Source organism: Phacochoerus africanus, chromosome 2 (genome assembly GCF_016906955.1).
Source record: "Phacochoerus africanus isolate WHEZ1 chromosome 2, ROS_Pafr_v1, whole genome shotgun sequence".
In the NCBI taxonomy this organism is placed as follows: Eukaryota; Metazoa; Chordata; class Mammalia; order Artiodactyla; family Suidae; genus Phacochoerus; species Phacochoerus africanus.
Genome location: NC_062545.1, coordinates 145,053,499 through 145,067,556, shown reverse-complemented (window position 1 = coordinate 145,067,556; position 14,058 = coordinate 145,053,499). Strand labels below are relative to the sequence as shown.

At 43.5% G+C, this 14,058-nt stretch overlaps 1 protein-coding gene across 2 annotated transcripts in view; it reads left to right on the top strand.

Annotated features, from left to right (window-relative positions):
- Positions 1-8,040, top strand: part of LOC125119627 (neuronal acetylcholine receptor subunit alpha-7) — a 139,127-nt gene extending 131,087 nt beyond the window's left edge. For both annotated transcript variants that reach the window (XM_047766865.1, XM_047766866.1), the window contains exons 9-10: positions 2,481-2,590; positions 7,422-8,040. In XM_047766865.1, coding sequence (XP_047622821.1) covers positions 2,481-2,590; positions 7,422-7,940 — 629 coding nt within the window. In that variant the 3' untranslated portion in view covers positions 7,941-8,040. The remainder of the gene's footprint in view (positions 1-2,480; positions 2,591-7,421) is intronic.
- The last annotated feature ends 6,018 nt before the right edge of the window (positions 8,041-14,058 follow it).

Sequence of the window (14,058 nt, the reverse complement as noted above, 5' to 3'; positions counted from 1 at the left end):
GTCCCCACTCCCGTTTGGTGGTGAAAGTCAGAAACAGGAAAGTGGTCTATACTGGTGCAGTCCTTTGTGGTTAACCAGGGGTACAAAGGAATTGGAGGCTTTGCAGGGATGTCCTAAGGCTTCATGAATTAAGAAACCAAGGTCCTTCTTTTTGGAGCTTCCTGAATGTGTAGTATTTGGACCAGAGAGATTGTTGGTATGAAAAGCCTGGTAGTACCATATTTCTCTCAGTACCATCCCAGGAATGAGGAACCATTTTTCAACCTGACATGCTGATTCCATCCTTTCTACCTTCCAACACAGTGCTTTCAATGGAGACCTGCATCAGAAGCCACCCTTAATGGGGCAAGGCTGGGTGAATGCATAGCTCACCTCTAGAAGAATAGGATGTGGTTGGCCTTTGACCTCGGTTGTTGTGTTGAGATTTCAGCTCTGGAATTCTGTGACCCTGGATCCCTCCCTCAGTCATTGTATTAGTTGGAGCTGCCACAATAAAATACCTCAGACCAGGTGGCTTACACAAGAGACATTTATTTGCTCACAGTTTTGGAGGCTGGAAGTACAAGATCATGGTGCTGGCAGGGTTGGTTTCTCCTGGGCTTGAAGATGGGCACTTTCTTGCTTTGTCCTCACCTTATCTTTCACTGTGTCTTCACATCCCTGGGGCCCCTTTGTGTGTCCAAATTTTCCCTTCTTTTCCCCTTTGCAATTTCAGATTGGACCAGGTGATGTGCTAAGAATCTTATTAACTTAATCATCTCTTTAAAGGTCCTCTCTCCAAATATGGTCACATCCTAAGGTACTAGGTGTTTAGAACCTCAATATATAAATTTTAGGGGGACACACAGCAGCCCATAACAGTCACAGTTTGGTTCCCCTCCTGCCCCCTCCCAAAGGTCCCTGATGCTGACTTTAATAAGTCTCAAATATCCACCCCTGGCAGCTCCTATAGATTCCTCTTGGTCTCTCTGGGAGAGCAGTGAGTTCCTTCTTGCCTGGAGGGTGGGGGATGTTTTTAACCAGGTGTGTGGCCATACACTTAACCTCTGTACCAGGGTGAGCTCAGCCCCTTGGTGGACAGCCACACTGAAAGTTGATGGGTTGATTGATGGATGGATTTGCATTCATGTTAGGATAATTTATTCTGTTGCTTAGGCATTTATGATATATATTTTTGATTTCATTATTTTTTAGTATTCTTTTATACTTGAATCCATCTTTTATTTTAATTCCTTTTTCTTTTTTTTTTTTTTTTGTATTTTTAGGGCTATACCTGTAGCATATGGAGGTTTCCAGACTAGGGGTTGAATCAGAGCCAAAGCCACAGTAATGACAGAACTTAGTTACATTCATGACCTACGTTGTAGCTTGCAGCAACACTCGATCTTCAACCCACTGAGTGAAGCCAGGGATCAAACTCATGGATACTAGTCAGGTTCTTAACCTGCTGAGCCACAACAAGAACTCAATCCCTTTTTCTTTTGTTTCTTTTTTTTTTTATTGAAGTGTAGTTGATTGACAGTGTTAAATTAGTTTCAGGTACATAGCACAGTGATTCAGTTATGTGTGTGTGTATTCTTTCTCAAATTCTTTTCCATTATAGGTTATTACAAAATATTGAGTAGAGTACTCTATACTGTACAGTAGGTCCTTCTTGGTTATCTATTTTTTATATAGTAGTGTGTATGTGTTTCTCCCAGTCTCCTAATTTATCCCTCCCCCATACTGAAGGTTTAATCGTCAGAGTTGGCAATTAAGAAATGCCCACCCTCTCCAGATTTCCCCTATACCCTCAGCCCATAGACTTTCTAATCCGTGTACTAACCCTGCAGGGAAGGCATTCCCATGCCTGTTATACTCATGAAGAACCTGAGGCCCAGAGAGGCTGAGAGCCCTGTTTAAGTTCACAGGGAGCAGCCAGTGGACCTGGGGTGGACAGCTGGCATGACCCACCCCGTGGCTCTAGGTAGATGGGGCCAGACTCTACCACAAGTAGTGTAATATTCCAGGCCTGATAGGATGAGCTGGTGCCCAGGTCTGCCCCTGCTGCCCACACCCCCCTACCCTGCAGCATGTCTGTGGCCTGTAGTCATCACAGCAGTGACCAGATCCTCTGTGTCTCAGTAGTTTTAGTTCTGATAAAGGTGCTTTCTCATCAGACAACCTTACACCTGTGAGGTGCCTCTAACTCTCGCTGAAGGAGGAGGCAAGCAGGGTTCTCAGAAGGATGGTTAGCTAGTGAGGCCACATGACAGGATGGGAGCAGACAGGTCTCTGTGCTCTGGGCTGGCCTCTGCCCACCAGAAATGTGGGGCAGGGGCAGAGACAGTGCTGCAGACTCAGAGGAAGTCTGCTCGATTCTAGGGTATCGCTGTCCTCCACCCCCGATGGTCAGAACCCGGTCTGGGCCCACACGCACTATGACACTGTGACACCCTGTGCCTGAGGCCCAGGTCTCCCTATGTCTGCTCTCTCTGCAGCTCAGTACTTTGCCAGCACCATGATCATCGTGGGCCTCTCCGTGGTCGTCACAGTGATTGTGCTACAGTATCACCACCATGACCCAGATGGCGGCAAGATGCCCAAGTGGGTGAGTTGCTCCTCCCTTTTCCCCTGGACAGGGTTCAGGGCCCCTCTGCAGAGGAGCTCAGAGGATGACATTGGTTTTAAAAATCCCACAAACAGCTAGCATTCCTAAACAAAGAGCTGCATTTCTCACTGATCTACATATTTCTGCATGGAGGGCAGGGTGGTGAGCGGGCTCTCAGGGTCCCATGGGCTGTCCTTACAATCTGATGTCCCGGGGCAGGGCTCACACTGGCTGCTCTGCACCTTCCACTGGATGGTGTTCTTAAGCCTACTTTCTGTAGGGAACTGGGCATTGGGTAGAAGCAAGGTGCAGATAAGCATATATCCACTGGTTGGATTTGCAGAACAGAATGAATAGTGAAAAGAGTAAGAAACGGGCTGAGCATTGTACAAATATGTACATTCAGATGTCAGTGAAATTAATCCATAAACAATCAATAATAAGAACAGTTTTATGTGAGCCAAACTGAGGACTAGCCCGGAAGCCAACTTCTGAGATGACCCTGAGAAACTGCTCTCAAGAAACAAGGTTTTCAACACAGTTTTATGTCTTGTCAGAACAAAGAACATTAAAGAAGTCAGGGATACATTTCTTCAAGGTAGAAAAATAAAACAGGAAAACCATCTCAGAACAATACATATAGAGCAAGTCAGCATGGCCTTGGCACCTGGGAAGAGGAGTCTTACTGTCAAAGGAGGACCAGCATTGGCATCCCAGGAAGAGGGGCATTGAATCTTTATTTTTTACCTGGACATTCTTCTGGTCACTGTGCCTTGTTCTCAATACTCTAAGCAGATGTACAATGGACTTTTTTGTTTTTGTTTTGGGGGATTTTATTTATTTATTTTAGTTGGTTAGTTAGCATATGGAAATTCCCGTGCTGGAAATTGAATCTGAGTGGCAGCTGTGACCTATGCTACAGCTGCGGCAATGCCAGGACCTTTAACCCACTGCACTGGTCTGGGGATCAAATCCATGCTTCTGCAGCAACCCGAGCCTCTGAGGTCAGATTCTTAACCCACTGCAGCTTGTTGGTGGGAACTCCACAATTGATATTTGATAGACCACAAACTGGCTGCTTTAGTTAGCATAAGATTCAGGTTAATGCATATATAAGCCAGAATGACTTCCTTACATCTCACTCTGCAAACGTTTCTTTTATCACAATATGCATAGGAAAAGTCCTTTAACCAAAAACCTATAAAATAAAGGAAAGTGGTTAACAGTGGGGGGGGGGGGGAAGAGGGATGGGATAAAAGGAAATGATGAGAAATAAATGTTTGAATCTAGCAGCCTGTTGTCTTAGCCATGTCATGGCGGGTGGTCCCAGGGCCCTCAGCACTGTTGCTTTGTTTCATGTGCTGACACTTCCCCCTCACAGGCTATCCTTCTTTGGAGTCCAGTATCCAAATCTCTACACCCACCCTTCCCCAGCATGAGAAACCTTCATTGGGGAATATGTAGGGCCTGGGCTTTCCCCGCCTCACTTGTGGCGACCAAACCCCAGGCAGGGCGGAGCCCCTGTTTCTTTCTTGGGCCCCTCAAGCCTTCCAGTCTTCCCGTCCAGAAATCACGATTGAAGGACAGCTGGGAGCTAAAGAAGCTTCTCAGGCCACATTGAGCCTCTCATGCAGACCCATGACCTTGCATCCAAGTTCGGAGGGAATTTAGGATTCACCAAGGTGCTAAATGCACCTGCAAGGGAGTTCCTGTCGTGGCTCAGTGGTTAACGAATCCGACTAGGAACCATGAGGTTGCGGGTCCAATCCATGGCCTTGCTCAGTGGGTTAAGGATCCGGCGTTTCTGTGAGCTGTGGTGTAGGTCGCAGACTCGGCTTGGATCCTGTGTTGCTGTGGTTCTGGCGTAGCTGGGCGGCTACAGCTCTGATTAGACCCCTAGCCTGGGAACCTCCATATGCTGCAGGTGTGGCCCTAGAGGAAACAAACAAACAAACTAATTAATTAATTAATTAAATGCACCTGCAGGATGTAAAATGCTTTTCCTTCACCTCCGTGATCAGGAAGCTCCTGGACCTTCTAAAAATATCCATTGTGGGAGTTCCTGTTGTGGCTTAGTGGGTTAGGACCCAACATTTTCTCTGTGAGGATGCAGGTTTGATCCCTGGCCTTGCTCAGTGGGTTAAGGATCTGGCGTTGTCACAAGCTGTGGCATAGTGTCTCAGATGCCTCTTGGATCTGGCCATGGCTGTGGTGTAGTCCAGCATCTGTAGCTCCCTTTCAACCCCTAGCCAGGAACTTCTTTATGCCTCAGGTGTAGCCATAAAATTAAAATGAAAATATCTATTGTGGGATAATTTACAGTTACCCAAAAATTAACTTAGGAAAGACCACTTTTGTAAATAAATTGGCTTTGAGAGTGACTTTGTGCCCTGGAACTTCTTTCCATAGCAAGTCTTATGCGTAATAGCTTGCTCATTGCATCAGCAATGGGTTGAAGTCCTGGAAATGGTGCCACCTCCCACACAGGTCACATCACCACAGTGTGTGGGCTTGTTTTGAAAGTCCCTGCCCCCTCAGAAAAAAGCTGAGATGTATTTTAACACATCTCACTTCCATTCTTACATGACTTTCTTATAACCCTGATACGCTTTGTGTCTATCCCCCCGTCTGTTTGAAATAGACATTTACATATTCCAAAAGTCAAAATCAAAGTAAAATAATCTATAAGGAAATCCTGCTCTCATTCTTGCTCTTCCCCCTACTTCCACCACCAGTTGGTAACCATTTCAATTAATTTCTTTTTCCTTCCTGTGTTTATGCAGGTGAAAAAATATAAACACATACTCTTATTTCTCCTATTTTGACTGATGTTATGATAAGGGAATTAAGGTTATTTTTAATGACCTGTTAGCATTTTTTTGTTCCAGAGAAATCTGAATTAAGAGCATATGCTAATTATTCACCTCTCAGCACAAGATCATGTTAAAGCCAATGGTACAAAGCAAAAATTTGTGTTTTTCTCTCACTTTATGTAACACACTATGTTTTCCATTCTTTCCATGTGTATTTGAAACATAAATGGCCTCTGAGGGACTTTCATTATGATCTGTTGCTATGAAGATGATACTGCCGGTGCGGGTGGCATTCTATGACATTTGCACAGCCAGAAACAAAACCATAACCTAACAAAAGAGGTCATAGGCACAGTCTGAGAAGTGCCAAGAGGATAATCTCATCTTTTGAGCCGCTTTAGCCTTGAAAGCTAATGATTCGGGCCATGAAATTCAAAACAGACTTAGCTTGAGATGTGCCCCCGGGGACATGCAGACCTCCCATGGGGCAGGCAAAGCCCTGGCAGGATGCTCAGCTTTCCCTGCAAGGCTGGCTGCCTCTGGGTTTGGACAAGCTTACTGCCTCACACGCTCCCCCAAACTCTGGCCCAGGCTTTCTGGAGCCTTCCAAGTGGGGGTTGGGCTAAAGACCCAGGAAGCTTGACAAGAACCTAGCAGACCCTTTGATAGATGAGGCTGTGCAAGTCTGAACACATTAGATATGACTCACAAACATCTTAGGTGACTCAACCTCACTGTGTAAACTTGAGCTAATTTATTTGCTTCTTTGAGCCTCAGCTTCTTTAAAATTTTTTTTTATTGAACTATCATTGATTTACAATATTGTGTTAGTTTCTGTTACACAGAAAAGTGATTCAGTTATACAGACATATATTGTTTTTCATGTTCTTTCCCATTATGGTTTATCACAGGATGTTGAATATAGTTCCCTTGCTATCCAGTAGGTCCTTGTTTATCCATCCCCATATTTATAAGTGATTGCATTTGCTAATCCCAAACTTGCAATCCATCCGTCCCCCACACCTCTCCATCACAGCCTCAATTTCCTTATTTATAAAATGGACTTATACTCGCTTAACTGAGCCCTGAGAGGTCCGAGTGAGATGGCTTATCTTATGAGCCTCTTGTAGAGGGTCCATGTGGGACCCATGTGTTTCTGCTCCTTACCAATCCTGGAAAACCCTCCAGGGTCTTCAGGCTTGGCCCTTCTGGGCTCTGAAGGCTTGTCTGTAAGATGTGGAAAGCATGGCCTGCAATGGACAGAGGGCAATCTTTATACCTTCAGCAAAAGTGTTCTTATTCCTTCTTGTTCCTTCTTACTGTCTTCAGACCCATATAACTGCCCTTGTCTTTTATATGATGTCATAAAAATGATTACCAAGAAAGGGCTGCAGACAGGAACTTCACATACCTGCTACCCTGCTGATGGAACATGCCTACAGTCATAAACCAAAACTCAAATCGTTAACTGGACCATTTCAGGGAAAGGGCGCCCTTTTTCATGCACTTGTTTAAATAGGCTTGCAGGATTTTTTTTTTTTAATCTGGATTGAAGTTTTATGTAGCTCCCTTCTTGCCATCAGAGGAGAAAAACAAGAAATCTCAGTGATTTCTCTCCAGCATCTTCTATGGATGTAGGCAATGTATGTTTATAAGACACTTTAGACCAGAGTTTGACAAACTCTGGCCCTGGTGGCCAAATCCAACCTGTCAAGTGTTTTTGTAAGTTACATTTTATTAGAAAAAACCTGTTTGCTCCTTTGCATGTGTGGCCGATCTTGCACTATATTTGCAGAGCTGAGTAGCTACAACAGAGACCTATGAAGTGGATGGCAAAGCTAAAATATTTACTATCTAGCCCTTTAAGTAAAGTTTGCCAACCCCAGCTTCAGACTTTTCACAGCACTTTGTCCCATATCAGCCCCTCAGTCTTAGCTCTGCCCCCACGAAGTTCTGCTGTGGGGATCAGCTGCCATGCCCTTCCCTGCCACCTTCCTAATGCTGGGTTATCTCCCTAGACCCGAGTCATCCTTCTGAACTGGTGTGCCTGGTTCCTGCGCATGAAGAGGCCTGGGGAGGACAAGGTGCGGCCAGCCTGCCAGCACAAGCAGCGCCGTTGCAGCCTGGCCAGTGTGGAGATGAGTGCCGTGGCGGGGCCACCGGCCACCAATGGCAACTTGCTGTATATCGGCTTCCGTGGCCTGGATGGTGTGCACTGCGCACCCACCCCAGACTCGGGGGTCGTGTGCGGCCGCCTGGCCTGCTCACCCACGCACGACGAGCACCTGCTGCACGGCGGGCAACCCTCTGAGGGGGACCCGGACCTGGCGAAGATTTTGGAGGAGGTGCGGTACATTGCCAACCGCTTCCGCTGCCAGGACGAGGGAGAGGCCGTGTGCAGTGAGTGGAAGTTTGCAGCCTGCGTGGTGGACCGCCTGTGCCTCATGGCCTTCTCCGTCTTCACCATCCTATGTACCATCGGCATCCTGATGTCGGCACCCAACTTCGTCGAGGCTGTGTCCAAAGACTTCGCTTGACTTGGTCCGGGCTCTCAGCCTCGAACAGGCCACGTCTTCAGCTTAGAGAGCCTTAGGAGGCTGATCCCAAAGCAGCTTTAAACTCGAGGATGTGGATGTATCCTATTGCTGTCAAACATGTCAGTTAGTTTCCTTGTTACTTTAAGTAATGAGATTGCAGCACATTTTTGTTTAACCCTCTCAGATGGCCACGTGGTATCCTTGGAGCATCCTTATGGTTGGCAGGACCACCGAGAGGTCATTTTGCCCATTTCCCCACTACCTGATGAGCCCTTCAGACAGGTCTGGGTAGCTCGGGACTGGCTGCCAGGGGTGACCCGGGCAGTTGGTTTGCATGCCTGCATGTCCCTTGCCATGAGGGCCTCCATGGAAATTCAACATCTGCTTTTGCCTGTGTACAAACCTAGATTGAAGTTAATCATCTTAATAAACCATGCTCACTAAATCCATCCAGTAATTGACTAGTGAAAGGAAACTCTAAACTGAATTGAAAAACCCAAGTGCTGTTTTTTCTTGAATCCAGATTTTTACTTTTCTCTATCAAAGACAGTAGAGAGAAACAGGTTCATGTTATTTCTACATTTAAAAACAGAGACAGACATAGTTGATCTTGTAAATCGTGCTTTTGCCAGCGCCATTTCTACCAAGCTACCATGTCAAGGGAATCATGAGGGACGCAGGTTGGTTGTAGATTCTGAACCAGTCAAGTCAGGGGGCTTTCTGAATATCCCAGACATTCCCAAGCTTTCTGTGCTATCTCCAGACACTGCAGGGTTGCGTGAATCTGTTCTGTTTGCCAAACCCAAAGGACAAGTAGAGTTCTCTTAGAATTATCAACCGGTGTAATAATAGCTGAAGCTAAGTTAAGCCACCTATGTGGGTTTTCTTTAAAGAAAATAATGCGTTTGATGCTTCATTTATGTTAGAGTGGATTAGTCTTAGAAATTTATGGATCCATGCAAATGCACAACAAAAAGTCACCAAAGTATTCTGTGCTTTTTCTCCATGTGTCAGGACAAGGAGGAGAGATTGGGTCCCCTCTGGCCCCCCATGTGGCAGGAATTGAGAGGGTATGGCATAGCTGATGGCTTACCTGGATGACAAATAGTGGTAGTGAGCAGGAGGGCCTGGTTTGGGGAGATCTGCTTCCCCACATCATTCACCCCAGCTTCAGCCCAGAAAGCTGGCTGAGTGGGTGGATTCACTGGAGATGTGTGTTTTGAAAGCAAAGGAAACTATTTTAAATCACAGTGGTGACATGGTTCTCCACTTAGACCATCTAGCTGACAACAGTCACCTGGCCTCTAATGCCATCAGAGGAAGGCACAAGACAATCTCTCCTATTCTTTTGTTTCATCCAGTAACTCTCAGAGCTCAAAGATGCAGAAGGCATCTGAGCTCCTGGGGGGTCTTTGATTTGCTTCTGACCCCTGAAGAGGCTCCATCATAAGGGAAGATTTGATTTTTCAGAATAAAGGAAATTGCATGCACTTCTCCAGCCATTATTTTTTCACTCATTTCTGGGTGATACCATGGATTTGTGTGCACTGACGAATATGGCGTGTGTGTGTGTGTGTGTGTGTGTGTGTGTGTGTGTATGTTTGTGTGTGCACGCTCATGCACCTGGGTATGCGCTTTCAGAGAAGGCACCTGGTTTACAACAGGAAGGTTGACAAATAAGGGTGTTCCAACATCATGCCATTTAGAGCAGGGTCATCCTCTGAGTACAGATTCTGTGTGTGATGGATGAACAATGAACAATCTTTCTTTTTCTATTAAAGTGTCTTTAGGAACAGCTAGAAGTGTTTCAGTATATAAAGAGAATGCTTTATGTCTTATTGCATTTAAAATTGTTCCTGACTACATTTTGCTTTTTTTTTTTTAAAGTATGTTTTGCTTTAAAAAGCCTTTTTGGTTTTGTATTTTATTCAGAAAAAACATAAAAACACAGGAAAAATGGGTTCATTTTACCCCCTCCCCACAGATAACTACTCTGCCAGTTTAAAAAGGAAAAGATGCACCCATAGAAAGAAAAGTGTGAAGGGCTAAAAATAAGGGTCCCCCAGAGCCCCTCTTTTCTCTCCTCACAGGGGAGCACTAGGAGGCTTCTGGGAAGGGGCTGGTGTTTCCAGAAAGGAAGGAAAGGGGAGAACTTCCTTTTAGTTCTGTTTCTAGCACTCGTGCTGTGAACAGTATCCTACAACCTTGCTTTCCTCGCATGGAGTTAAGAGATCTTTTCATAATGAGTGATAAGGATCTACCTCATTCTTAATAGCTTCTTAGTGTTCCATTGTCCCAAGCACTATAATTTCTTTAATTAGTCTTTTATCAGTGAACATATAGAGTATTTCCTGTCTTTATTTTTATACACTGCCCTATAATCAGCATCCTTGTACTTGGATCATGGCATACATTTGTGATCATATCTTGATGTCTACTCCAACTTGGAAATGGGAGTTGTTGGATTTAAGGTTATGTGCATTTAACACTTTTGTCCATACTGTCAGATTATTCTTCAGAAATTTATCTGTGGATACGCTTACCAAGAATCTAATGAAAGGGTCAGTTTCTCAGTTTTCTCAAATGACTTTTTTTTTTCAGTCTGGTGAAAAGTGCTATTGCGATGTTATGATTTAGTTCACTTTATTATGAGTGAAGTTAACTTCTTTTCAAATGTTTTCTGGTAATTTCTTTTTGTAAACAGTTTTGGCTCTTTCTTAATTTAGCTATTTTGAAATCTTTCTGCCTTATGTCTTGAAAATATTTTTACTTGTCTTTTGATGTTATTTATTGATTTGCTTATTCATTGTCATATATACATAAAAAGTTAAAAATTTAAAAATTTATGTTGGCAATGTATCCGTATTTTTTTTGTTAGATCCCAGAATTTGTTTTCAATTCTAAAAGGACTTCCCCATTCTGAGATTATAAATAAATTTACTCATATTTTCTTCTAAATCCTTATGGTTTCATTTTTATATCTTTACGTCTTATAACTCCCAGGAATTCATTTACTGCAGGAAATGGAAGTAAAGTTGTGTTTTTTCCCCTCCAAATGGTCGGTCAGTTGCACCAACAAAATATATAACAGTGCATTTTGTTATACAATTATAGTCTTTCCCCCAGTTTGTTCAAAATGCCAACTTATTTGTAAACTAAATTCCTATAAGTGTTTGGGTCTACTTTGGCTTTACTGATAAATTTCCCTATGTCTCCCTTTAATTTCTGAGGCTTCCTTCCTATTAATCTAACACACACACACACACACACACACACACACCTTCTTAAAAATTGGGATCATGATGAATTCATAGATTAATTGTGTCTTCTTATTCAAGAATACCGCAATCTAGGCTTGTATTGAAATCCGTTTTATGTCACTTGCAGAGTTTTATGGTTTTGTTCAGATAGGTCTTATGAATTTATTATTGTCTATTTCTAGATATTTTATCATTTGGCTACAGGTTTCATTGGAGCAGTTTTTTTTACATTTTATATTCTAACTGGATGTATAGGAAAGTAGTTGATTTTTGTAATCTCTGCATCATCATCAAATACCCTAATTGTAATTTCTTACTGTTTCCAGGATTTTCTTTTGCCTTCCCCTTTCCAGTCATTTCCCTTATTTCTTTCTTTTAGTCAATTGCCTTTGAGAACCTTGTTAAATAATAGTGATTCGGGTGGCATACCTGTCTTGTTCCTGACTTTAGTTGGGAGAGTTTAATGTCTCACCATTTAACTTGTATGAAGATGTGTATTTTCCTTGTCATAATAAAAAGTTATCTGTGTATTCTCAAACTGTTGGGGTTTTCTGGGGAAAATGTAGATGGTAGGTTTTTGTCACAACCTTTTCAGTATCCATGGAGATGATCAGAAGGATTACCCCTTTGCTCTAGTAGTGTGTTGTGTTATATTCATAGATTCCTTCAGACCAGCTGCTATTATGTTATCTGAGATGATCTTTACTTACGGTGCTTGCTATCAACATTCATATGTGAGATGAATCATTCTGCAGCTTGCTTTTGTGTGCAAAACAAAAAGGAACTCCCATATGGTCTATATTCTGCAGTCGTTTATTTGGATTTAGAATCATCTCCTACCAAAGTGTCAAAAGTCTCACCAGGATGGGGGGTGCTACCTGGGCATCCACTAGGGTGCTTCTAGATTCTTCCCACTGGGCGTGATATATCCCGGAACACTTCTGGAGTCAATTTCAGTTACATATTTTTAAGAAACTTAATTTCAGTCTATGTTTTCAGTATATTTATGTAGTCTTGCAATACCCAAATTTAGGATTTTTAATTTCCCCTATATTCATGATTATTTCTCCAAATTTCATTTGAAATTGTGTGTATTTCTCCTTTCTTTTGTTTTCAGTGATTTGGCTCACCAAGGATTTTATTTACCTGTATTTTCAGACCCTGAACCTATCGACTTATTCATTAATTCCAGGAACTGGCTACCACCCCTGTTGCCCCTGGACTGACCTGACCTTTCCCAGGACATCAGGCAAACAGTGCAGCAGAGCCCTGGGGCCAGGACTGGAGCTTCCCTTGGAAGTGGGAACCAGAGGGTCCAACCAGGCCAGGCCCCATGGGATGTGTCAAAGGTGGCTGGCCATGTCACTACCATGACTGCAGTTAGCTGCATGACAGACCCACCGAAGCTTTAAACAGAAGCTGTCTTGAGGTCACGGGATCCCAGAAGTGTCCCTTTCTCACATAATATATTCTGTTTCCCTTCATCACTTCATTCTTTCTGGCCCAAACCTTCCTTTCACCCAATGCTCCCTAGACTTGACTTTCTGCTCTAGGCTCCTTTTCTAATTCTCCTTTACTTCATTTTCACGTGGGTTTGGTTTTTTTTTTTTTTTTTTTTTTTTTTTTTTTTTAATGGTTGCACCCTCAGCATATGGAAGTTCCTGGGCCAGGGATTGAATCCAAGCTTCAGCCACTGTGGCAACACCAGATCTTTTAACCCACTGTACCAGGCTGGAGATCTAACCCATATCTCCACAGCGACCCTAGCCACTGCAGTTGGATTCTTAACCCACTGCACCACAGTGGGAACTCTGGGTTTGACTTTTTAAAATTTATTTATTTATTTATTTATTATTTATTTATTTATTTATTTTGCCTTTTCGGGGGCCGCTCCCATGGCATATGGAGGTTCCCAGGCTAGAGGTCTAATCGGAGCTGTAGCTGCCAGCCTATGCCAGAGCCACAGCAATGCGGAATCTGAGCTGCGCCTGCGGCCTACACCACAACTCATGGCAATGCTGGATCCTTAACCCACTAAGCAAGGTCAGGGATCGAACCCGCAACCTCGTGGTTCCTAGTTGGATTCGTTAACCACTGCGCCACGATGGGAACTCCTGGGTTTGACTTTTTAATATCAGAGTTTATCATATGATGGGGAGGGAGGCTGTCTGCAGTTTCAGACTTTCTGAAACCTTGTGGTCAAACCTCAGTGTCCCCTACTTTGGGGATCACAGGAATGCAAAACATTCCACCCTTCTGCCCAGTTCTTAACCATTTCCAGTCTGTCTCTCCAGTGTCTTTTTTTTTTTTTTTTAAGTATTCTCTTTTTTGGCCATGGCATGTATCAGCTTGATGTGTGATCTCAGTTCCCAGACCAGCGATTGAACCTGGGCTGCAGCGATGAAAGTGAGTAGTCTTAAGCACTAGACCACCTAGGAACTTCCCTTTCCAATATCTTATTTAACATCTTAAACTCTTTCCTAAATTTCTTTTCATGCTAAAACCTAATTGCCAGTCTTTTCTCTGCTGTGTTAGATTTCTATAAATCTACCTTCTGACAAACATTGCCCATCAACAAATTCTGCTGCTGTATTTTGTAATTATTAAATTTCTGCTTTTAATATTTCAGTTTTCCTCTTATGTCTCCATTTTTTATATTTGAGACTTTACTTTTTAGAGCAGTGACAGGTTCCCAGCAAAACTGCGGAAGATCTGGAGATTTCCCATATACTCCCCACCCCCACACGTGCCTAATCTCCCTCAGGATCACCATCCATGACCACAGGGCACGTTATCACAAGGGTTTACTCTTAATGTTGTGTATTCTGTGAGTTCGGACAAATGCATAAAAACATGCA